Source organism: Toxorhynchites rutilus, chromosome 2 (genome assembly GCF_029784135.1).
Source record: "Toxorhynchites rutilus septentrionalis strain SRP chromosome 2, ASM2978413v1, whole genome shotgun sequence".
NCBI classification, from domain to species: Eukaryota; Metazoa; Arthropoda; class Insecta; order Diptera; family Culicidae; genus Toxorhynchites; species Toxorhynchites rutilus.
In genome coordinates this window covers 201,329,880-201,357,106 of record NC_073745.1, presented here as the reverse complement: position 1 = coordinate 201,357,106, position 27,227 = coordinate 201,329,880, and the positions used below count along the sequence as shown (strand labels likewise).

The window sequence follows — 27,227 nt, the reverse complement described above, 5'->3', positions numbered from 1 at the left end:
TGGATTTCTGAAAAGACATAAATATCCTCTTCGACCATATGGGAGCGGGAACGGATAGGTAGATGATAGTATGCTCGAAATTGGATAATTCTCAATAATTTTCTTCATTTAATTCTGGCAAAAAACAAATCTTTTCGATGGGTCTTCGAAGCGAACCTGTAGCTGTTTTCAACGTTACTACACGCACTATTCCATCGCTTCCCGGGTGAATCTCCTCGATTCTTCCCATCTTCCAGCGCAATGGAGGCAGATTATCTTCCTTGATGATGACCAGTTTGCCAGTTTGAATGGGTATCGGTGGTTTCCAGCGTTTCGAACGTCCTTGCAGTTGACATAAATACTCTCCTTGCCATCTCTTCCAGAAATGTTGTAACCTTTGTTGAATAAGTTGCCAATGGTGCAGCCGATTGCTTGGGATCGCCAATAAATCCGGTTCTGGTAAATCTTGCAGTGAAGAACCAATTAGGAAATGCGCAGGAGTTAGCGGTTGCAAATCACACGGATCATTCGAAATAGGAGTTATTGGTCTGGAGTTAAGACAAGCTTCTACTTGTGCCAGCAAAGTCGTCATGTCTTCTATCGACACTGGATTTTCTCCAATCACTCTCAATAGGTGATGTTTCGCTGATCGTACAGCTGCCTCCCAAAGTCCTCCAAAGTGTGGGGCACTAGGGGGATTGAAGTGCCACTGAACGCCTTCATCTGCACACATTCTTGATATCTTGTCACTATGCTGTTTATCCCGAAGTAGCCGCATGAACTCTCGAAGCTTGTTCCTAGCTCCAACGAAATTTGTGCCGTTGTCCGAGTATATATCGGTGCACTTTCCTCTTCGCGCCATAAATCTTCGTAAGGCTTGTATGAATCGATCTGTAGATAAATCACTCACTAGTTCCAAATGTACCGCCTTAGTGCACATGCATACAAATAACGAAACGTAAGCCTTGACTGCTGTACGACGAGGTCCGGGTCTTATGTAAACTGGTCCAAAATAATCAATACCGGTTTTTGAAAATGGTCTGGATATGGTTACACGAGCGGCTGGTAAATCACCCATAAATTGCTGTATTAGTGATGGTTTCGAACGAAAACATTTGATACATTGATGCACAATTTGTTTGGCAGTACTCCGTCCACCTAGCGGCCAGAAACGAAGTCTAACAGTGTTCAATAAAAGTTGTGGCCCTGCGTGGAACAGACGTACATGATAATGTTTCAATAGCATTCGCGTGAAGCGATGACGGGCTGGTAACACCATTGGATGTTTAGTATCATCGCACCCGGCAGCATTCCGCAACCGTCCACCAACTCTCAAAACTTGATCCTTGGATACATATGGGTTGAACCACCGGAGCGGAGAATTTCGGGGTACCGAATCATTCTTCAATAATGCCTTCCATTCTTCAACGAAACATTCCTTTTGCACACAACGTACTAATATTCGTTCAGCGCGATGAAGCTCATCAGTTGTGATAAACCCAGTTCTTTTATCCGGAGATTTTATCAGATACTCCATTAGACGCAACCAAACAACTGTGCGCCGAAGTAAATTCGAGTACGATGAAAATTTTTCTAAATACAACTCGTTGAATTCAGCCGTGGGTGAAGTTGTTGTAGGAGCCGCGATTACCAAATGTCGTCGTTCATCTTCCGCTTCATCATGTTGGGTAAAACCTATAGAAGGCCATTTGATCGATGTTTCAGCTAACCAATGAGGTCCATACCACCAAATTTCATTTTGCTGGATGTCGTTTGGGAAGATTCCTCTCGATATCATATCTGCTGGATTCTGAATTCCGGAAACATGCCTCCATTCAAATCCTTCTGTGATATTCTGGATCTTGGCTACTCTATTGGCAACATACGTGGTCCAAGTCGTGGGAACTGATTGGATCCACCGTAGCACACATGTTGAGTCAGTCCAAAAATATGTCGGTACATTCGAATGAGTAGCTCGCATGGCCTTCTCGAATAATTGGGCGGTTAGTAGAGCTCCACAAAGTTCCAACCGAGGTATAGATTGCGTTTTTAGTGGAGAAACCTTTGATTTCGACGTCAACAATCGCACAATTATCTTCCCTTCGGAATTCTCGCTACGCACATATATGCAGCCACCATAGGCCTTCTCTGAAGCATCTGAGAAACAGTGGAGCTGTACCGAAACTGCTCCTGGAATAATGACACAGCGATCTATCCTTATGTTGTTCATACTGTGAAGCTGCTCATAAAATTTGCGCCAGCTCTCACCCACCATTGAAGGTAGTGGCTGATCCCAATCAAAACTGTGATTATTATTGCAGCGCAATGTCCATATTTGCTGCATAAATACCTTTGCTGTTGTTATGACCGCTCCAATCAGACCTAGTGGATCGAACAGCGTAGCTATGATGGATAACACTTGTCGTTTGGTGATAGGTTTAGTTTTGTCCAGTGGGGAAATATTGAACGATACCATGAATTCATCCCTTTGGGGCGACCAATTCAACCCTAAGGTCTTCACCATCGAATCAGGGCTGATATTGATTCCAAAATAGTCACGAATTGCCAGACTTTCTCCAGAAATTCCGTGTAGAGCTTCAGGGCAATTTGAAGCCCATTTTCGAAGCCTGAATCCTCCCCTTTTCAACATCTCGTTCAACTGGATCTGAAGCTCCAACGCCTCCTCCTTTGTATTTGCACCCGTTATCACGTCGTCCATATATATATCTTCTTCCACTGCTTTGGCTGCTAGGGGGAGGGATTCTCTCTCATCCATTGCCAGTAGTTTGAGCGTTCGAGTTGCTAAAAACGGTGCTGGCTTTGTTCCGTAAGTGACTGTATTAAGTTCGAAGGTATCAACTTCCTGATTTGGTGAAGGGCGCCAAAGTATGGACTGATAGTGCCGGTCCTCGTATCGAACTAGAATCTGTCGAAACATCTTCTCGACATCAGCAACGAGCATAATTTGCTTGATTCTACAGCGAAGAACTATCGAACGTAAGTCATCCTGAATAACCGGTCCCACCAATAATCCATCGTTTAGAGCTACTCCCGAGGATGTTTTGCATGACGCATCAAATACTACTCGAATTTTTGTTGTGGTACTAGTCTCCTTGACTACTGGATGGTGTGGTAGATAGCATCGTTCGGTTAAGTCTTGATCGGCTTCAGTAATCTTTTGCATGTGACCTAGCTGCATATATTCCTCCATGAACAGCACGTACTGTTCCCTTAAATTTACGTCCCTTGCAAGTCTCCTTTCGGTTGACAGTAGACGCCTTAATGCGATGTCCCTTGATTTGCCCAATCTTCGCACAACGTCCTCCTTCATTGGTAGAGCTACAGTGTAACGTCCGCTGGATTCACGATTTACAAAATGCATGAAATGCGATTCACATTGAGTCTCCTCTGGCGAATAAAGGTTGACTGGGTTGACCTCCTCACAGGACCAAAATTTTGTTATCAAATCCTCCAATTTCTCGGAAGCGGATACGTTGCAACTCATTTTTGTCGATTGATCCGTCATTGATTGTCCTCCACACACAACCCATCCAAATACTGAGTCTTTCAGGAAAGGCATTTCTCCTCCGAGTGAAATCTTTCTTCCGGTTTCGAAGAATTCAAAGAACGACTCAATACCAAGAACCATATCTACTTCCTGAGAGACACAGAATGTAGGGTCCGCTAGCTCTATTCCTTCGGGAAATTTCCAACCATCGGTGTTCACGTTTCTAGTTGGCAAATTAGCTGTTACCTTCGGAAGTACGAGAAATTTCATGCTTCGTGCGTAGCTCGCCACACGTGAGCGTACCACTGCCCTTATTCTTTGTTGGACCCTTGACGATACCTGTCCAATTCCAACGATAGCAATATCCACTTTCTCTCGATATACCTTCAGATGCTGACTCAACCGTTCGGTAATAAAATTGCTTTCTGACCCTGAATCTAGTAGAGCACGTGCAGGATAGCGATTACCAAAGTCATCCTCTACAATGACCACCGCAGTGGCGAGAAGAACTTGAGATGTATAACGCAAAGCTGCACCCGATACTTGGAGATTGCTCACTGTCTTACTGCATACCGGAGTTGGACTTTCCCTTGAATCCTTGGAAGTAGATGCGGTGGATGCCGGTATTACCCTTGGACTAGCATCCTCTTCCGGTTTAAAACATACCAATGTATGATGGCGCCCGCTACAATTCCGACAAGAAAAACTGGAGATGCATTCCTTAGCTTGGTGTCCCCGTCGGAAGCAGTTCCTGCATAAACCGTGTTTGAGTAATAAGGAATCCCTATCTGCAACTGACATCGCTTGGAATTCACCGCATTGGTATAATAAGTGATCCGCCGAACATGCGACACAGCGCCCTTTAGTTGCTTGAAAACTACCGAAACTAGCATTTACTGTCGATAATCTCGGTTTTGGTAGGACAGACTGTTGATGGGTACCCTTGTATGGCAATGATGGCAAGGATTCCAGAACTCTTATTCGTCGATGGAGAAACTCGGTCAATTCTTTCAACGTATCTTGCTCTAACGATGATGAAAACTCCTCCCAAGCTCTTCGCGTAGTCAGATCAAGGCGTGATGTTAAAATATTTATTAGGAGAAGATCCTTGTATTCCATCGGTTTCACAATCTGATCTAAGGTCGAGACAGTCCTCTCAAAACCCTCCAGAAGACTATGAAGATCAGATAGCGATTCTCTGGAGAGCGTGGGCAACATAAACAGTGATTGTACTTGACGTTTCTTCAGCTGCTTGCTATTGTTGTAGCGACTCATCAACATCTCCCAAGCTACCAAGTAATTGTCTTTTGTTATGGGTAGTGGATCAATCAGAGTCTTCGGTTCACCTTGGAGACATCCCTTTAAATAGTGAAACTTCTCTACCTCTGGTAAGTCTCCTTTCCAATGTATAAGTGAGGTAAAAAGGTCCCGAAAACTTAACCATTCATCTATGTCTCCACTGAAAGATTGCAGCTTAATCTGGGGTAACCGAACATGGTCGACCGTAGAAAGTACAGATGAGTCACCCCTCAGGGATTGATCCTGCTGCGCCGGCTCCTTTCTTTTCTTGAGTTCATCCATCAGAAAAGCTTTGGCCTGGTAATAACGATTATTGAACTCTAATCTATCCTTTTCGTAAACATCGTCTTCTTCTTCGAAATCATCATGGGATATTATTTCGGTGACTGTACTTCGAAAAGTTTGCCATAACTCATCAATATTCTCCAAGCGCACTTCTACTTGCGACGCAGTGGCATCCACTTGAAACTCCTGCACATAGCGCCAGATGTCGTTGAATGTTGACTGTATGTCTTTCAACTTCGCCATCAACATCTTTAGCGAAGGGGTCTTCTTGGTGGACGTCGCGGTGGGAGGCATCGTTGCAGTGAACCAGAATGACGAAAGAAAAGGTGTAGTTTTCCACAAATCCTCTTGCTTCGGTGAACATATACTGTTCTAACTAACCTGACCAGTTATCGAATTCGCCCTATGACTTCAGAATTACAGTTTCAACACGCACCGAGAAGCTACTAGTACCAAGTCTCAGTTCAATGGATCCTTAATCAATCGATGCAGGTGGTAATAGGCGAGGGGGGAGGATAATAACACTGGCTGTAGTATCCACAAGAAAGCCTTCGGCTGGGCATATACTGTGGCAACTCACCTAGAGAAACAACAGCGTCCACCACGTATAAAATGCAATAATCTCAGTTGACGTTCTTCGAATGCACAGTTTTCTCAGTAATGCATTTTTGGCCGGGAGTGCCAAAACCAGGGAAGGAACAATAAATGAATCGAAGAGAATTTTTATTTCATCAAATTGTGTATATTTCCGTATAATCTAGCTTCGGCAGACATATGCTCTATGCACTAACCTGGGAAAATATACACGGCGCCTCCTCTTCGTCACTTTTCCTTCTCCAATGCTCAATTATTAGCAACCAGATGTAACCATTTAAATGCTTGTATCTCCTTTCGGTCGTCTTAGCGGGAGAGCTCGATCACTTCAAATGCTCGAAATCAGTGTACAGCATAAATTCCTTATAAACTTCAATGGAGACGTCGTGGCAGTATTTACGATATCGGAACAATGGCAGCAAATTATCAACACAAAGAATGGTCTTATTGTCCAACCAACTATAGTTCCTTTTAGCAATTTTTTAACCGAGATTAAGCTCGCCGACATCGAGCGCGAATCCAAAGTAATAAGATCCGGCTCGAAGGACCAATGTCGGGGTATAACCGTGTAAAATTTAATTTTTTTTTTTTTTTTTTAACCACTTATATTGGTAGCCTTCCTTTTGAAGGGCTAACCGTACTAATAGTCCAACATATGACAACACCAAACACGGTTTCTTTCACAACATTACAGTCTACATCGGATATACATTAAACACTCTATTTACATTAACATAATACATAACATAACATTAAAAACAATAATTAATTGCAGCCGGTATTTAGGATTCCATCCGATCGGGAGAAACGGGTCCAACCACACACTTCAATGATGATGGCTTATTCTCTTCCTAAAGATGATTCGCTCTTCGTCGAGTGGAGTGACGTAGCCTCTTCTCACGATGTAGATAGTGATTGCCTCCGAAATAATTGCTCTTGTTTACATTCTCCTGATTATTTTCGAACTCATGCAAGAGAAGACAGCTTCCTTCCAAGTCAGGGCTGTAGCCTAGGGCTATTTCCAGACACGTGGAATTTCAGAATTCGCAATACTTCTTGATTAGACCTCGTATTCTATCCATCGTAGCCTTAATCAGTCTGGTCAGCTTCGCGGGGAAGCCCTTTTCGTCCATGATTCGTTCCGTGAGCTTTCTTTGGCTGAATGAATGCAGACCAAAACGTATCTTTGATAAAAGCATTCATAAATTGATAAGAAACTGGTCAAACGGTAATGTCTAAAATGCTTATATCATCCCTTGCAGGTATTTTTCTATAAATGCCACAGAGATTAGACTGTTTGCAGCATTCAAATAAAAATAGTCCAGAGATGATGGTTACTGTCTTTTTTCGAGTACTGGAGATTTTTGGCGGTTTCATAATCCCCAAACATCAAACGCAATAGTACCGAAGTACAAGCCATGGGTTTGAGACGCAAGAGCTCCTTCTGCAGCCCAAATTTTCTTAGCGGCTGGATTTGATTTCTGCACCATAGTTCAGCATGGATTTGGAAGTGGATGACAATCGAATATTCTAGTGAATTTGTTTGGATTTGAGTTTCAATGTTTGGATACGCTTTTCCTAATCAGATTTACCTGTAATGGATCATTGTTAATTTCAAACTTCTGTCTGAACAAAATGGCTGAATGTAAATACAGCTATTAGCCGACACGTATGAATCACATATGAAGTGCAGTCCTCATAATCCTGAGGTCGTTCTGTGGAACAGGGGTATATCCTGCGCAATTCGTCGGTTAAATGACACTTTCGTTTAGACAAAATTAATTCCAAGTTGATCGAGACAAAAAAGACGGGTGGGGAATGACATAACCGAAGAGACGTAGTACTCCATTTGGTCGGAACCATTTGAGGAGCACAACTTGGACCAATAAAAACTAGACACATAATGCATCTGGATAATGCTTGACATTTCACAATTATACGATTGTTTATCTCAAGAAAAATAAAATGTTGTTCAATTGATGTAAACATCTATGCGAACTATAAAGAAATGCTCGAGTTATAAGCGTTCGAAATCCTACGTAAAAAAAATAACAAAAACAATAAAAACAACACCGTGGCGGGTGAAACGAAAACTCTGAATGAAATTTCAATTGCTATAAATGTGTAACAAAATTGAATTTCTCATGAAAATCCGGACAAACGCTAGAATGTGAAAAATGAATTAGGACGCCTCGAAAAGTATCTCAAAATCAGGACATGTCCTGCTGAATCAGGACAGATGGTATCCCTACTCAACGCAATCCGTGCTTTTGTTCACTTTTCGTCTTTCGTGTAATCAAAACAAACATTTTTGCGCACTGACTCAACCGGTCCGAAACACTGATTTTGAATAGAAATATCTTCAGAATTGTACGTAAGATAATCTAATAGGGATAACTAAGTGATTTTGATTAGTGATTTGGAAAACTAAACCGAAAATCTTTTTTTTTCTCTGGGCATTTCAGTTTCACCCATGTTTTTCTGGGCAAGTTGAAACAGAAGTGAGAATCGACAATTTTTTACACTTTTATTCGGGTTTCAATGTATGTACTAATTAATGTTATTTGCCGATGATTTTCTGTGAATGGTGATAAATACAGAAAAAAATGAAACATTCGTATTCATGAATACACAGACATGAGACAAGTCAATATGTCAATTTTTCAACTAGGAGTCGTTCAAATGTTACGTGATGCAAATTTTCTACTATTTTCTACTCCCTTTTTCCAACATAACACAAAAAAAAAGGTCATATGCATAAAACTGTTAAGACTGATTTGGATTTATTTTTAAGACAGATTCCGCTAGGCATTCACTCCTCCCTTCCTGAGTACGTTACGTAATATTTGAATATTTGAATGATCCCATAAAGCTCATTAGTTGCCGTTTTGAGTGGCTCTCTGACATGAAAGTGTCTAAAATAGAATTCTAGATTTTATTGTTTCTGATATTAAGGGGATAGAACACTACGAACATCATAAAAAGTATGTGATATCTCTATTTTTTTCAACGAGAAAATAAATTACTATGATTAATCTGATATCATATTTTTTTAGGTATATATTACTTAACAAACAAAAAAATATATTGGTGTCAATTGTACTGTACCTGTGGGAGTTCTACCAGTTTTGCTAGTGGACCGATTTCATCCAATGATTTTTTTACGTAATCTTGGATATATTTTCTGTTATCGTACGTAGGATTTTTTCAAAATATCGATTTTTGACAAAATAGCGAAATTTTTTGTAAAAAAATGCGTTTTTGCCTCAAAAACAAAAACATTCACCAAAATTTTATTTTTCAAAATATCAGAAAAATCTAACATTCGATGACAAGAAATTTAGTGAAAAATCTGGGAAAAAATATTTCATCAAAATCGGATGAACCGTTCCGGAGGTAGAACTCCCACCAGTTTGCAAAACGTAGTTTCGAGAAAAACGCGTTTTGAATTTTGGACCCGCGCTCCTTACGCAAAGACTTAGGTCCACTAATTGGCTTGTAACTTTGGAACGGAGCATCGAACAAACCGGGGGCAAAAATTATAGTAAAATAGATATTCCAAAGAAAATTTTAAGCTAGAAATATTTTTCTATTTTTTCAAGTTTCCATAGTGTACTACCCCCTTAATCCCTGGTATGTGGTGCCATTTGGCGTGTATCAGAAACCTCCCCCAAAGCTCGTTCTTTTTACCAATCAGAGCATTGAAATCTCCGATGGAGATCTTGATGACATGTTTTGGAAAGCGGTCAAATTCACGCTCGTTTTTTGTCATCATCGGGATCATACTTTGATTGATTGGCCACCACCCCAAAACAAGCTTCTGCATATTTCCCATCACAATGAAAGATGTGCCCAGCTCATTTGTGTTACAGCCTCTACAGCAAATAACATTTCTTACAACCAGGGTTGACAACTATTAGCTCATTTTGGGGTGTCCGGTAAGTTTGTGCCAATTTTTAGGAGAACAAAGGCATCATTTTTATAGGCAGACATACATTTATTCGATTTTATGGGCACAGTTTTGTTTCACAATATTTCGTCATGTTTCATACAGCCTTAACATTATATCCTACCAGATCATGTTCGCTTTCTCGTCGAAAACTGTTCAAGGTATTTTTTATGCTGTCCATAGAATCGAAGTTCTTGCTCTTGAATGAATTTTGTAGAGGCCTGAACCTTACTTGAGCAAACTTCCACTTGTCCTTTTTAGGCATTTCCACAACTATGCATTATAAGTATTGTGGTTCGTGATACTATGACTACGACAATGAATGTCATAAATTTTTTACGGTTTTTGAATGGTTGATAATTATATACTTTACGAAAAAAACTGCTATATATCTATAACTATTTAATCCTTGGCATAAGATTCTGGAGAGAGAGAAAGAGAGAGAGAGAGAGAGAGAGAGAGAGAGAGAGAGAGAGAGAGAAAGAGAGAGAGAGAGAGAGAGAGAGAGAGAGCGAAAAACATAATGGTGGAATAAACGCACTACGTGTTTTAGGCATTTAAATAAATATTAATACGTAATAATAAATAATAAACGAAAGAGGAGGCGATCTGGCGTAGTGGTAACATCCATGCCTCTCACGCTCAAGGTCACGAGTTCAATTCTCACTCCCGACATTCTTCCAAAAAGAAAGAAAGAGCAATCACTATACAAGGGAAAACCGGAGAGCTTTTTCTGTAGGCTATTCTGACAGTTGAGATTTCCAACAAGGATCCTTTTCATTATGATAAAATTAAACGACTAAAAAATCAGGAAAATTCTGGACCACTTTAGAAAAATCAGGCAAAAACGAGTGTTTTTCAGGATGTCAGGATACGAGCCAAAAAGTCTGGGAAATCCTGAAAAATCAGGAAGGTTGGCATCTCGGCTTACAACAGTGGCCCAGTGTGAGTCGTGTGAAAATACCTAAATAACTCTATGAAATGCTTAAATAACATACCGTTTTCTATATAAGCACACTTAACGGACCTGTGTGTTCATTATTATAACATTGGTTTCTCGGGACATGTACATTAGGGTGGCCATTGATGTATGGAAAAAAATCAACATTGAACCGAACATGAACATCAAAATCATGAGCGCTTATAATCAAAACTTCGAGCGCTTTGGGGCACCCTTAAATCATATCCGATTGAGCTGAAATTTTAGCACAGGTCATTTTTTTGGGCCAATAAACGAATTTTTTTCTCTATTATAGTGAGTTTCAACACATTTCGGCTGGTTCGTCACTTTTACTTCCATTTTCGGAAGAATGTCGGGAGTGAGAATTGAACTCGCGATCTCTGCTTGAGAGGTATGGATGATACCACTGTGCTAGATCGCCTCCACTAATAAACAAAATGTACATGGTCGGTTTTTTAAATTCGATGATGATTTTTTTTCGTACATCCATTGTCACTCAGGCTAAGTCCCAGAAAGTAAATTTTAGGCCAAAATTTTTTTTTCAAGATAGCACCAGATCTCGACGTTTTATGCATTTTTAAGTCATGATGTATTAAACGTGCTCCCGTGGTCGAGTGCTTAGCGTCACATTATCATGCCGTGGGTTCGGGTTAGAGTCCCGTTCTGCCCGGGAGATTTTTCGTCAAATAAATTTCTTCAGACTTGCACTGTGGTCATGCGTATTCTAAGAACTTTCCACTCCAGACTACATTTAAGGCGTGTTTTCGACAATGGAAATCTCAACTAAGTACTACTAATAAAAATGACCCAAGTAGTACCTACGTTGAGAAGGCAAAAGTTCCACAGGGAACGTTAGAAGAAGAAGAAGACATTTTAAGTGTTTAGAGTCCGTTCTCGTCGCCTTGGTCTATATCGATTAGTCCGAATCAGTTTTTGTGCTCGCTGCTTGTTTTGATGAGCAGACCATAAGCAATCCAAATTGTACAGTTTTACAATTCTTCGACGTCTGTAAGAACATTTAACTCATTTTCTGTTCAGTTCAATTTCCGAGATCCAAGAGATGGTCGGTTGAGTACCACCGGTCGGATTAGGGCAACCTTCTCCTACGGTTTGTAAGACCTGCGAACAACCCCACTACCTCGCAGGAGGACCATCGTGATACTGCTTTGTAGTACAGATGTCTATAGCGACGTCTATTCGGTTAGAGCAGCAGTTTTCGGATTTTTATTACTTTTATTGGCATTGCTAATTCCTGTTAAACTTACACAATCCCTCCAAAAATTGATGTTTCTTTCCAGTAGATCAATTTCACCCCGGTGAATAATTTGACCCAGGATGACGGTATTACAAAAAATAACACATTACTATCGGTTTTAGATTTATTATATTGGAGATGATTTCGCGAGAAGTCATTTTGATTTGTAATAAATAGTGAATGTTTGCCAATTTTCAGAATTTAAACGCTAATCGATTCGAGTTGAGATTTTTACGTAATAAAACTACGGCAAAGTTGAGTATTATTTGATAGTTTGAGATGTTTGAGATGTTTTCCTGTTTCATATGAGCCCTAATATTTCCTGGCACGGAGCTTGGCAGGTTTTCGTCTCAGTTGCACTGGCGAAGCTCTCCTCAGTTCAGCGGCTGCTGGGCTTCCGTAAGCGTTAGAAGTACTCGTGGCTGACCCTCCCTTTCCAGTGCTATACGCATTGGCGACAGCAATGGCACCTCCATTGGTGCTTCCAAAATTGATTGGGAAATAACTATTTGGGAGAGCTGGAACTTTTCCGCCGCGACGACTGACCTGGACCTCTTTTTCGTCTTCGTCGGATTCAGTCGGAACGAAAACCTTCTTCGTCTTGTTCGGTACTGCTACCGGGATCACGGCAGGAACTACAGGTAAGAAAGCTGGAGCAGCGGCGGGCTCATAAGCATTCGTTTCGTCAGCTTCCTGATCACTATCGGTTGGTACATCGCTCAGAGTTTCATCTTCGATTGGCACAAAATCAGACTCCGGCAGAGCTTCTACATCAGAATGCACATCATGCTCATCTTGGGCTGGCAGTTCGGCACTTTCAGCATCTGTAGTTTTGCAATTTGGCAATTACAAACATTCATTGACCAAGTATAGCTTGGGGTTCGTGATAACTTACCCTTTAGATATGATCCGGGAGCAATTGTATTTCCTACAGCAAAAGCCGAAACTCCAGTGGAACGATGATCGTTTTGCCTCTGTTGGTTTTGATAATGGAATCCATACATAGTCTGCTGACGGGCCATATACGGCAATGTCTGTCGCTGATATACGATAGCTGGCGATTGAAAAACATTGATAGTCCAGATCAGTAATCACTCGAAGTCAAAACAAAAACTGTATTTAATCGAAGTCCTTTTCAAAAGATCACACACCTTTTCGAACTGGGGTTGAGAATCCAACGCTTATCCCGCACAGGATAACAAATAGAGCCACGAACTTATACATCTTCACTTTTTTCTCAGTTTATCCAAAAGATATTATTTTTAAAAATTTTGATTGGTGCCACTTGGTCTCTCAATGAAACCCCGGTTCAATGATCAGGAGCTAAACTTAATGCTTGGCTAAGTTTCCACCGACTACTGATAATCCTAAAATCGGGATCAGTTGCTTATATACCAAAGATAGCGCAAAAACTATTTGGTATTCATGCAATGTAAATTATTATTGCTTCTGTCGTTCCCGTTTGTGCACAGCCCAATTTCGTATGACCAATTTGGTGAGATCGATGGTTATTTTCTGCAGCCCATAGTTTTAGCATTTATTTCGCCGATTTCCTATGCACGCATGTTCCTCTGACGATCGAGGCTTCGTCACCTGTGACGTCGTCACTGTGATCGTGTTCTACGCGGGTGGTTTTCGGGAGGTGGTGAATGGAGTAGATTTTTACTGGCTCGTCAAGTTTAATTTGTTTTTTGATCATCTTGGAATCGGTGAAAACGAGGATGTACTATAGATCGTATGGCTAGCAATGTAAGTACAAAGACAATTGATAACTATCTGGTAAAAGCACTGGTTGCAGAACAATTAAATTAATCATAATGTGATCCACTAAACTTGGACCAAATAATGGTATCAGTTACGGAAACAGTTCATCAGTAAAATCAAAGGAAAAATAAGAGGAGCAATGAGACGAAGACGGTCGAAGGCAAAATAGCCTTTCGGGTCGAGTTAAATTGGTTCACAAATGTATCAAAAATATAGGTGAGTGATTTTCCTTACATTTTGTAGAATTGTGTTTATTTTCATTTTCTCGAATGGGTGTCCTTTATGGAAATTCTGAAAGTCGTTTGGTAACGATAGTTTTTGACACATGCATTCTCACGAATCCTCTTGATGATCAATGTAATTTTATTATGATGTTCTGAATTTGTTAACAACAATATATTATCTTCCTAGGTTACCAGAATGTGAGAAATTCATTTCATTTCCATCTATCTCCATGGTATTCGTTACAAATGGCATCCTACCTAATTCAATTGGATATGCTTATCATATGATCGACTGTATTGCTTTTCACTCTCGGTCAGAAGAGTTTAGATAAATACCTCTAGTCCCTCCATGGGGATCGTCTGAGGCGGGATACAGCGCCGCCTTTGTAGACTAGCTCGAGCGTGGAATTCGGTCGGCTCACAAGGGCACTTTCGGAAACACGCAAAACAATAACTTTTCGTTTCTACTAAGGTTAAATGATGATCACCACAATGGAACAAATTAATGGTCCCAGTGGTCCAGCGCTCCTAAAGAAGAAGAAGGTAAATGATGTTGGTTTGTCCAGTCGAAAATATGATCTTGGTTTTTCAACTTTTTTGAATACTCTAGTTCAGCGCACCTGTGTTAAATCAGGTACTCAAATGTTTCAAAAAAATAAATAAAATTGCCTTTTTCATGATTTACAGTAGTTTTATAGGATATTTTCACGAATTCACATGTTTTAAAGGTTTACAAAATGCACCTCCAATTGGTGTCAATGCGCACCTTATTTGAGCTAACCTTTAATCAATCACCAGATGAATATTTGGTACGTATTCAGACCTTTCGTGGATTATAACACTTACAAATATTGTAAACATTATGTTTGTATTTTTACGAACTAAAGAAAAAAAATCATTGAAGGCGATTTGTATCAAATTTATATATTTGAATCATGTAATTAATGCATCTCGATGACCTCAATTTTGATCATGATTTGTCTGATGCATTGATGCTGGTTTGTCTACATGATTACTATGGCAGCCGCTTGGCGCACTGCAGACTGTTTATGATGTCCTTCGCGCGTAGCAGAAATCAAGTTTCTCTGTTGAGTGCTGCTCACCTTCAAAATACCCAAGGCAATATTCTGAAGAAAGCCTAAAATATGAATGGATCAATATGATGACAGTAAACTCAAGCAATGTGAAATGAAACATCTACTTGAAAATACGAATTTCTTCATTCAAAAATTGTTGATTTTTGAAACCGAACAAACCTCGATCATTTTTCGGACAAACCATGATCATAATTTTTCTTTCTCCAATTTCAATGTATACTTCATTTTTCATAATATCACTAAACTCTTCAAAACTATAAGTGAGCTATATCTGTGATCTAACCGCAAGGTAAACGTAGGTCTACCGCTGGATCGTTAATCATTTGTTTAAAATTGCATCTGAATCAATTCTCCATGAATGAATGAATGAATGAATATCTTTAAAGATTGCTGAAAGTTTTTCTTGCTAGTGTGTGAGTGGATGAGGATAAGTCTGGAATTGTAATTAACATAAAATCAACTATTTCGAAATTGTTGGTGGTCCATAAAAGAACAACAACAACCGCAAAGTCGTAGTTTTCAGTTACTCCTGCGAAACTTGTATAGCCTTATCCAGAATTTTGAATACAAGCTACGGAATACTACATCTACATTGGTTGTCAATCGTCACTTGAGAACACACGAGAACCAAATGCTTTTGAAGATCATCCAGCCTCTATGATAGAAACATGCATCATATGTAACATTATACAACCATAGTCAGGATGAAAGGCTGACGGATTTATCAGTACTTTTCCGTTTTGAAATTAAGTTGTTTTATCCGTTTCCAATCCTTGTACTCATTTTATCTATCCGTTGACCTTTGAATGTAATACACTCGACAAAAAGAAAAAAGAGGAACAAAGTGCGAAGTCGAAATTTCGAAGTGATTTTTGGAATGCTGTAGCTTCGTAAAAATCAACGCATGAAGGTGAAATGTAATTTGTAATTTGGACCCCCAAAACAAATAGCCTAATATATACAAACCAATACGGTATAAATAAAAAAAGACTCTCTCAATATTATTGATTGTTGAATCATTATATCAAGCTTGAAACTACCGAACATATATTAACAATAAAATAATAAAAAAAACAATAAGAGAGATGATTTTTGGACATTAAAATTTTGATGTGGGGTGATTTGGTCATATGTGTGTTTCATCGAAATAAACATACTTATGTTTATGTAAAGTAATTCAGGATAATATTCAATCAGTAACAGTGTTCTAGGGTCGATACAAGGTGTCTATGCCCGAAGCCAGACCAGAGACCATGCAATGCCTTTTCAGTAACGAAATTTTATGCTACAAAAGGATGCGGTTACCCAAAATGTGGTATACCATAGATATTCGATGACAATGATAGTTGAATGTGACGTTTTGGGCGTTTCATGAGTCCGCAATATCAACTCTCAAAGGGGTGACACCCCGACGATAAGTTGAAAAAATCCTTCAAGTTTTTGATCGAACATCACGTATCAGCGATTGATGATATTAGCCAGTGTAAAAGTATAAGGGTCTGGTTAATAAATAGCAAATCCATTTAACCTTATAAACCAACTTTCATTTGAAGCCTATAACGTTCCTGTAGGACCTTTCAATACAACGATATTTTTCATTGAATGAAAAATTTTCTCTTCATACTCGATAATGATTATTTCAATAAATAATTATCGCATCACAAATGGGAAGGCAGGAAACTACACTAAATTATATAGAAGGATAGTTTGTTGCTTTGACAAAAGAAAATGAATTTTTGCATCGATTCCAAAACGTATCTGCTGTAATTCGGCGAATATTGCCGTAAGTTCCGATGTTTACACAGCCATTCCATACCAAACCGATATAAATAGTGGTTCTCATATTTCCATGAAAAGTGGTAATTTTGTTCTTTATCGCAAAACATTAGGCCCGTATTTTCTATTATTTTAATTTTTTTTAATAAAAGGCTAGCTTATTGGCTCTAATTGGATATGTCGATCATCTAAATCGATTAAGTGGTTCAAAAGTTATAAATTTTTGAAACAAGCCATTTTTGGGAAAAAGTAGAAAAAATACTTTTTCGGACCACCCTAAAACAAAAATGGGCACCCTAATAAAAACATAAAAAAAACACGAGTCTAATGTTTTGCGATAAAGAACAAAATTACCACTTAGCACTGATGAAAATCTGAGAAAATCTATATCGGTTTGGAATGGCTGTGCAGACAAATTTTTTGCCGAGTGATCTTTTAAACCCCTGTGAACGTTCCATATTAATAAAGCAGCCGTTTTTTCTAGCTGATCGATCAAAATTTGGAGTTAATTAGAGGAGCGTTTTGTCGCAAATTATACCAGAAATAAAAAATGTTATGCGTACCCTCGAATAAACGATTCACAACATTCGTTCCTAAACTATTCATAAACTTGAAAGTTTAAGCTTTAGAATGATGTACATTCCATCTCCATGCGTTGATTTTTTACGAAGTTACAGCATTTCAAAAACAACCTAAAAATTTCGACTTCGCATTCTGTTCTATACAATCAGTCAAGTATAGAATGGGAATTGTGTGATTTCCATGGAACGCTTCCAAGACCAAACTCGTTTCTCTTTTTATGAGCTTTGGAAAAAAGCTAGAAGTGGGTTATACATGTGATACAACCTCAAGGTTATTCCACAATAGAACTGCTGCTTTCCCAAAAAATGCGGTTCCGCTCAGTCCGGCGGAAAAAAAGAAATGGGATTGGGAGATGCGAGCTAGTGCGAGCTAAATGAATTTCTTTCCCTTCTTCTTCTACTTCTTCTTCTTCTTCTTCTTCTTCTTCTTCTTCTTCTTCTTGAATTTAAGAGACTTTAAACGTTTGCAGTTCATTCGTCTCTAGCCCTGAGAAGGGCCCTTGGGGACAACTCAATCCAAACTTCTTCTCCCCCTGCCTTGACAAAGACACTTCATTGTCGTTCGATGCTCCTCAGCAAACCTTGTCCGTTTCAGCAAACACCAAACAACGGTTTCGAAATGGATTTCCGAGCGGGCACCAGTTTATACACTGATTTGTAATCTCATTAGACTGTTTCCAAAGCAATTTTTAAGCTGTTTTATTAGGCATATAACTGTTAGACATATTATCTTCTGAATTAAATAATTACAATCCACTTCGTTTAGCTGGCAAAGAATAATTAACGCTCATAGAAGAATCGATTTCTCCGCGAAAATACCCAGCGCAAATAATACACCCTCCTCGCGAATTAGAATAATCGATTGATTGTGGCATTCATCAACGAATAATATTAAAACTTCGACTTTCATCAAACAATGAACAATGAATATTCTCTCCACCATATCAAAGGATTTTTCGATATTTGATTTCGTTGGAAAGTTACAGCCAGAAGTAAGTTTTCAGGCTGAATTTTTTTTTCGTGTTTTATTTTTACACATTTTCAGTCCTTTACGGCGTTATCCGCGATTTTCGTCATTCGCGGTGAGCTAGCCAGACTATTTCGCGGATGATCGGGGCTCTACTGTATTTCCGTGTTTTCAAAATTTGGTACCTCGCTGGTGATTTCGGTTCTGAAGCAACGGAATGTCACAGAACAAATTTCAATGAATATTTTGAAACTATATGACAATACTTAAAGTGTCACAAAAAAATTGAATTCAAAATTCGAAAATTCAAACAAATTGCCAAAATGGCGGCCTTTTTTTTCGAATGAGTTATCAATTAAAAACGGCTTTGTAACGCTTAAAATAATTCATTTCTACATACTGATAAAAAGTTTCAGTCAAATCGATCGAGTAGATCCTGAGACAACGATACAAATAGTTGAAAAAACATTGTTTCGAGAAAAACGCGTTTAAAAATTCGTACTGCAATACTATATCTCTTGAGGTGACCTAATACTTTTGGCTGTAACTTTCCAACGAAATCAAATATCAAAAAATCCTTTTAGGACAACATTTTTGAGGGCATAGGCTTCCCAAAAATGCAAAAAAATCGATTTTTTCGACCTTCCAGACCGGGTCCTCCCTTAAATATTTCATTTTTTCTGCCATTAAATCCTTCGCCAATGTCACCATTTGTAAACAATCTGTATCGAATTGTCCATACTTTGTTTTTCGCTAGAGGCTCAGTTCCGTCCGGCCATGTGAAAGCTTGAAAACGGAGTGGCGTAAGCGCCATTTCCCGTAAGACGTGACGTAAAGTCATGTTGATTGTGATGCGGTGTGATCTGATCTGATGGTAAGGACAGCAATTTTCACATAACAACATCTTTCGTGATGAACGTTTAGTATAAATAATGAGAGCCACATGCCTTCTTCCTTGAAAGAAACCACTTTTCCGTAAAGCTCGTCATGCAAATATTTCAATCGAAAACAATCCATCCCCATGCTGTGCTACATTTATAATAAGAATGTTGGTTTAGAACTTCAAATCATGCACTTTGAAGCTCTGTTTCAGAATCCCGTCAAATATTTAAATTCATAAAATCTAACTCAGCTTGAAGGAGTAATTTATCCTAGATTGAAGTGTATTGCTGTTCTCACATATTACACATAAAGGCTTACAAAGTTTCTTGGTGATGTTTACATTCCTCGCCTGCTCAGCCATTGAGATTTGCTGTTTCCACAACGAACTGGCGTTGGTGGCATAGCTTAAATAAAATTGCATTTTTTCAAAAATCAAGCCGTTGACAATTTTTTACCGTCAAGTGCACACATTTTGTACAGATCTGATTTTTTAGTATACGCGTATGCTGATTATACATGCTATTTCAAGAAAAGCCTCGTACTGAAAATTCTTCCCTCTGACGTTCACGTCAAAATGTGAGATTACGGGAGTACAGCCGTATATTTTCTAAGAAATCATCGGCACTAAATGTCTGAAGAGCGTTTTATACATTTTTCAAATATTTCATTTCATTACAGTCAAACATTTCAGTAGTTGAAGAAACGTTTTCATTACGCTTCACTGGTAAATATCAATGGTTGAACAGAAGCTTCAAATTGATCTGAATTATCTTTTATACAACGTAAACGGCTATTCTTCAACTGACTAGTTTCATTACAGCCAATAATCGGTTCATGTCGTTTGGAAAAAGTGTTAATAGCCGAATAAAAGCTTCAGACTTAAATTGCGTCTGTTAAGCTTTCTCATGAATTGTTGAACAAACGACAATAAAAGCACCCTCAAAACGTTTCACTGGCTTCAATTTAAAGAAAAGGCCTGAATAATCTTTTATGCAGCGTAAAGGTATGAATGGAAAAGTAAATTCATTTTTGAGTGGAAAATTTTAATCATTGAAATAATTATACTGGTAAAACGGACAGTTGCCAGTGGGAGTGAGATGGACTGTGGAAAGTCTGTTTAATCTATTCCTAAGGAATGCTCTGCGTCTATAAATGGAAACCAAATCGCCAAATGTGGACTGTTTAGAAGCTGACTGGAACCAAAAGCAAAATAGTTGAGTCTGTCCGTTTACGAGGTATGGCTATTAAATAACTAGACTGGTTACGAAAAAGGGTTATTTATTAAAAATTACGGTACAACGGTATGTTCCCCTTCAATATACTCCCCTTGGCTCCTCACACACCTTTCCATACATTTTTTCCATTGTTCGAAGCAGTGCTGAAACTTTTCTTTTGTTATGGAATTCAAAAGTCGCGCCGCTTTTTCCTTCGCCTCTTCTACGGACTGAAATCGGGTACCTTTCAACATGGATTTGATCTTGGGGAATAGAAAAAAGTCGCATGGGGCTAGATCTGGCGGGTACGGGACATGTTCGAGCACTGGAATGCTCTTATCGGCTAAAAATTGCTTCACCGACAGCGCGTTATGGGCATGTGCGTTGTTGTTCGTGTTTTTCGTCACACATGATTTCCGACGCGCACTACAAACCACGTTCCATTTAAACCACTGCTGCTCGCAAACTACTATAGTGACAAAAACGTGTTTTCGTACGTTTATAGCAGGCACTTCAAGCTACCGATCGCACTATTCCTTTTTACCCCACCCCTCTAGGGCGCCCTCCAGGCGCGCGGTCTCGTTATTTAATAGCCATACCTCGTATACTGCTGAAAAGCACGATATCACTTCTAGGTGGATTAATTCGATTCTTTCATCATTTAACGGACATTCGTGATGAGTTCAGACCTTGGTTGAATAAAAGTATTCCTCTCGCGATCGATAAACGTCTACACTTCATATATTACAAATCTGTCCATATTACCCCCACTATACACTCTGTCCAACAATAAGACCAGGTGATGATTTTGCTGCTTTGTGTCATTGTGAACAAACAATGCTTCAATTTATATTCTAGTGTGTAGGGGTTGGTGACTACCATACACTGCATGATTTTCATATGTGTGTGTGTGCAAGCGCTGAGCGTCAACGAATGTTTTCGTATTTTCATCTGTCAAATTTCTATAAGACCAGTTACATTTTCCGTTGTTTTAGTTGTTTTGATCAATTAAATCTGGAAAATTCCGAAGGGAATAGTCCTCACGGAGAGAGAAGAGAGACATCGATGCATTTCACCAAGAAAATGTTGGTATCAGAGAAATTTCTCGTTGGATCGGACGGTCCAATCAAGTAGTTCTCAATTATTTGGCGAATCCTCAAGGATACGATAAGAAGAAGAGAGCTCTACGTAAATCGAAGCTCTCTGACCGGGATAAGCGGGAAATAGCTAGAACAGGTTCGAATACCTCACAATCGCATGTGCAAATAAAACAATATTTCAACTACCGTTCTGAATTATATTTCGGACGCTTAAGGCATATGATGCAGAAAACAGTTCTAAACTTTATGCACAGGTATTATTTGGTAGATATTTTCAATAAATTAGTTCAATATACTTTCAAGGTTTCTACTTTGGTACCTATTTGATTGAAAACATCATAAAATCATCGAATAAAACGCTTTTCAAATGAAGCGAATAAGAATCAAGCTTCGGACACTAAATCAAATTTCGGATAGATTGAATTCAAATTTCGGACACTTTATTTTGTAATTTTATGGACGAAAATTACATTACACTTGATTATATTTTATAGTCAACTGCGAAACACTTACCAAGCAATCTCAGTAAACAGTTAACGATGATGAGAACTGATGAAACACGGGAAAATTTAATTAAATATTTATGAACGGGTAAATTCTACGTGCTCACGCAAAACAAACGTCAAACACAAACGATAATGAGTGGTACCGTTGAATTTTTTCCTACCATGTGATAATTCAAATGTTATTCTCAAATGAAATGATAGTGAAACCAAGGGATCGCTCTAAAGAAGCAATTGTGATATTTAATTTATAGTTATATCATCAGTGCATGAAGCATTTCAAGATATTAGAACAAAGTGTCCGAAATATGATGTTGTCCGAAATATGATGTTGTCCGAAATATGATTCAGAACGATACTTAATTGCTCGGGTGACAATTCATCAAATTTTGGTAAAAAATCCTCACATAAAGAGGGCTTAAAAGGTTAAAACTCCTCATCTTACACCATCTCACCTCGGAAGACGTCTGAGTTTTGCCAAAGCTCACATGAACCGACAGTGGGACATGGTATGTTATGACAAAAAATGTTTCCAATAGAATACATTTTGCTATATACCATAACGAAGATTGCTTCAATGTATAGGTTATCTTCACTGACGAAAACAAGTTCAATTTGGATGGTCCTGATGGTTTCAACGGGTACTGGTGTGATTCACGGAAGAAGGAACAGTATTTTTCAACCAGGAATTTTGGTGGAGGCTCGTGCATGGTTTGGGCGGGATTCTGCACAACCGGAAAGCTCAAAATAGCTTTCACATCATTCAAGGATTACACACATGTTCTGAAATTCTCTCTCCTACCGTTTTTGCGGGGATATCGTCACAAAAAAATCACATTCCAGCAAAACAATGCTTCCATTCATACCAGCAAGTAAACTAAGCAATGGATTAAGGACCAAAAACCTAATTTTTCGACTGGCCGGCTCGCTCTCCAGACTTGAATCATGTTGAAAATCTTAGAAGTGATCCTTGTACGCAGAATCTACACTGAGGGAAAACGGTACACCACGATTGAAGAACTCAAGGTCGCAAGTTCGGAAAAATGGAAAAATATCGAGAAATCCGTTCAGCCGAATTTGGTAAATCGTATTCCAACACGAATTTTCAAGGTTATTAGTCGAAATGGCAAGGTTACCAATTATTAACATGTAAATCAGCCTATCGTTTTGAATTTTTCATTGATAATACTGATAATAATAAATTTTGAAGTGGTCTTATAGAAACTGGACAGCTGATATTATCATATTTAAGCACAATAAATAAACAAACAACTCTTTTGAACGGAATTGACGTTAAATATACTTTATTCTAATGTATTAATGTATCTTGTTGAAATTCTAACTGTTTGAGTTGCTACGAAATAGAATCAGGGTGGTCTTATAGAAGTTGGACAGAGTGTATGTCCATATTACCCGCAACAAAAAAATTTTTGTACTTTTCGGTCTGTTCTAATTTCAGTAAAGACATTGAAAAACATTTGTTTGTAAAATATTTGGCTAATTAGGTGGAAAAACAGTATATTGAAACTGCATCAAAGCTTTGGGAAACATGAGTTTCCAACGATATAATTGAAGTTCTTCTTAACATGTCCGTTTTACCCCCACCTCCCCTACTGTTAAAAATGATTCGCCAACAATGAAAAGAAGAATCTGGAAGAGCCTGCCGCGGGAACTTCTAGGACCGGAGACTCATGAGCGTAACGACGATGGAGGCACAATTGTTAGACCCAGTCATAGAACTTGAGATCGATCAGAATTGACAGCAGTAAGATACGTCGGACAATAAGGTGAGTATATATGAATATAAACAAAAGTCAAATAACTTGTTACTATTGATTTCCAGAATCGTATATTTGAGATGACTTCGGGAGAGGTCACTGTTAATTACAATAAATAATGGATGCTTGTAGATTTGCAAAAATTAAACGCTAGTCGATTCGAGTTTGCACTTTTGCTTCCTAAACCTACGGCGGAGTTGATTTTCACCTAATAATTTAGGACGCTTATCGCTAAGAACACTGGGCAGCTTCCGTTTTCATTAGGTTTCCTAATGTTTTCTTGCGCGAAGTTTGGCCGGCTTCTGTTTCAACTGGGCAGGCGAAAGTCTTCTCAGCTCAGCGGCTGCTGGGCTTCCGTAAGCGGTAGCAGTGCTAGTGGCGGATCCTCCCTTTCCGGTGCTGTACGAGTTGGCGATAGCGATGGCACCACCGTTGGTGCTTCCAAAATTTATTGGGAAATAGCTGTTCGGGAGGGCTGGTACCTTTCCGCCACGACGAGCGACATTAAGATCTTGTTCTTCATCCTCGGCGGATTCGAGCTGAACGATGACCTTCTTCTTCTTATCCGGAACGACAGCTGGGATCACAGCAGCGGCGGCGGGTTCATCAGCATTCGTTTCGTCTGCTTCCTGATCGCTAACGGAGGGAACATCGCTCAGAGGTTCGTCTTCGACTGGGATGATTTCGGACTCTGGTTGAGCTTCAGCTGCAGCTTGCACATTCTGCTCATCTTGGGCGGGTAGCTCGGCACTTTCAACATCTGTATGTTTGCAGTCTCGTAATTAATTGCAATATATTCACTGACCAAGTCTAGCTTGGGACATCTGACAACTTACCCTTCAGATATGTTCCAGCAGCAATAGTGTTTCCGGCAGCGAAAGCAGAGACTCCTGCCGAACGACGCTCGTTTTGCAGTTGTTGATTCTGATAATGGAATCCATACATAGTCTGCTGAGGGGCCATGTAAGGCAATGCTTGCCGGTAGTACACGATAGCTGGCGATTGAGAGACATTGATAGTGTAGATTAGTAATCACTCGTAATTATCACGAAAACTGGGCGTTAAACCAAAGTCCTTTTCAAAAGATCACACACCATTTCGAACAGGGATCGAAAATCCAACACTGATACTGCACAGGATAACAAACAGAGCGACGAACTTATGCATCTTCACAAATTTTATTGAGTTAGCTCAACACTCAAAGAATAAGATTTCTTAAAATTTTGATTTGTTCCACTGGTTTCAATTTCGTCTCCGATTGAAACCCCGGTACAATGATCAGGAGCTAAACTTATGTAACGCTTGGATAAGTTTCCACCGATTACTGATAATTCAAACTTCGGGATCAGTCGCTTTTATACCGAAGAAGCGAAAAGATTAGTTGGTATTCATACAAGGTAAATTATTATAGCTTCTTTTGTTCCCGTATGTGCAAACCTAATTTCGTATGTGCGGCTATCGATTTTATTAGATTTTAGAATAAATTTGAATTTGACTTACTTGAAGCGCAGCGCAGAGTACGCACGAGCGCAAAAGAGAACCGCGCCAAAGAAGGAAAAGGAGACCCGCCAGAGAACGGGATCGTATCGCGACAAGACGCACCGGATTCGCAAATTCGTACAGAGAAAGAGATGACCAAAAATTATACCGGGATACGTACGTAGTGCACATTGCGTCTACAGTTAGGGTGGTTTGGTTCCCAAGTGGCATGATTTTAATTTGCGTGATTGTTAAAAAACTTCAATGCCAATGAAGCAATATAATTATGATTTGCCAGCTTGTAAACTAATCCTAATATTCCTTCTTCTTCTTCTTCAATGGCACTAACGTTCCTAGAGGAACTTCACCGTCTCAACGTAGTATTTTACTTGCGTCATTTTTATTAGTACTCAGTTGAGATTTCTATGCCAAATAACACGCCTTGAATGCATTCTGAGTGGCAAGCTCTAGAATACGCGTGATCACAGTGCAAGTCGGAGGAAATTTCTTTGACGAAAAACTCCCCCGACCAGAACGGGAATCGAACCCGAACATCCGGCATGTTAGTTATGACGCTAACCACTCGGCCACGGGAGCACCCTAATATTCCTACTTTTGATATATACGTTGCTTGTTGGGTCCATCTCTTTTGAGTGATATACGGTTTCACACATTGTGCATTGTTTCCATTTTTTATCCCTACAAGATATTTAAAAAAGGTTATAACTTTTAGGAGCACTTTATACACTTACCGTTTTTTATAATTTTTTTTTGTTATATCAAAGCGGTAATCTTTTTTAAGGCTTTCATTTTCGCTCTGGGATGGACGCGTTTGTCGGCGTTCATCCACCCTGAAGAAGTGTTACGTCAATCACGTCACTGGGAGGCGACAAATTACCCCGTCAATTTCGATATCAATGAACTGCTCCCGATACACCCGAACGGAGCAGCAAATGGCAAATGTGAGTTTAAATGTTGCATTACTTAGCATTTCGATCGCGTCCAGCGAAAAATCAATATTATTTAAAAGTTTTCTTTCGCCAGTCATTCAATGCTCTGCGCGTCAGAACATCCTGTCAATCGATTTGGCAACATCTGTTATCCACCTGCTTTTTCGGCAGTCGGGGTCTTTGGAGTGTCGATCAAATGAATAGAGAACGTGATCAGGTGGAGATAATAAAATGGGTCCCATTCCGGACTAATGGGCGCTTGCAAGATAAATAATTCTACGGAGCTGACACTGTCGCTAACGGATGACGTAGGAACTGTCAGAGACCCGGAACGTTCGATACATATTGTATGATAATTTCATTGGAAATTTGGCAAATTGCGTGCCAATTATGAGCTGCGTGCTAAGAAGTACCAATGTTGCATTAAAGTCTCGAGTGAAAAGACTCTTGATTGTTGAGGATTCATTTATAAATTCAAATGAAAAGACGTTTTGACTTGACAATGAGTTAACCTAATTTGTTATACCAGATATCTGTATATCTTCCTCTCTTGGGCCATTAAAATATATTTTCCAGAAATCAAATAAAATTCACAAAAAATGAGCGATCATAGAATTCAAAGCATAGCAAACGATCAAACATTTGAATTTGAAAATTGATTGATGTCGCGAGCCTGTGATATAGTTTTGGATCTATAGTTTTCTGCAGAGCTGACTGAGGTCATCAAAACTATAAATAAATATAAATAGATAAAAAACACTCCAATAAGAAATTTTCCAACTTGTTTTTGAGTATTTTTTTTTATTGTTTTTGAGTTTTATTTATTATTTTATTATTCCTGATAGCTTCGACAGAGCTAAGACTATCCGTTACAATGTAATAGTGTTCAACAGGTCGTGAGGCGACGCTGTCCAGCGCTCAGTATATCGCTGCCAATTCAGCAATATATACTGAGCAAGGATACTGAAGACTGTGTGAGGTGCTGAAAAATACGTTGAACACTCCAAATCCTGTGGACTCATTCATAGAGGACCCATCAGTAAAGTATATATTATCACAATTGATACGCCCATACTTAGCAT

At 39.1% G+C, this 27,227-nt stretch overlaps 3 protein-coding genes across 3 annotated transcripts; all 3 read right to left on the bottom strand.

The window, feature by feature from the left end:
- Positions 1-91: 91 nt before the first annotated feature.
- LOC129766602 (uncharacterized) lies at positions 92-5,365 on the bottom strand. Its single transcript, XM_055767181.1, has one exon. It carries the CDS (start codon positions 5,363-5,365, stop codon positions 92-94), a length of 5,274 nt encoding a protein of 1,757 aa, XP_055623156.1.
- Positions 5,366-11,942: 6,577 nt separating this feature from the next.
- LOC129770493 (uncharacterized) lies at positions 11,943-13,176 on the bottom strand. Its single transcript, XM_055773370.1, has 3 exons — positions 12,982-13,176; positions 12,726-12,884; positions 11,943-12,654 (listed from the first exon to the last, which is right to left on the bottom strand). The coding sequence occupies exons 1-3, from the start codon at positions 13,052-13,054 to the stop codon at positions 12,143-12,145; spliced, it is 744 nt and encodes a 247-aa protein (XP_055629345.1). The 5' UTR covers positions 13,055-13,176; the 3' UTR covers positions 11,943-12,142.
- Positions 13,177-23,761: 10,585 nt separating this feature from the next.
- Positions 23,762-25,029, bottom strand: LOC129770045 (uncharacterized). The gene is made up of 3 exons (XM_055772638.1): positions 24,811-25,029; positions 24,553-24,711; positions 23,762-24,476 (listed from the first exon to the last, which is right to left on the bottom strand). Exons 1-3 carry the CDS (start codon positions 24,881-24,883, stop codon positions 23,986-23,988), a joined length of 723 nt encoding a protein of 240 aa, XP_055628613.1. The 5' UTR covers positions 24,884-25,029; the 3' UTR covers positions 23,762-23,985.
- Between the last annotated feature and the right edge of the window lie 2,198 nt (positions 25,030-27,227).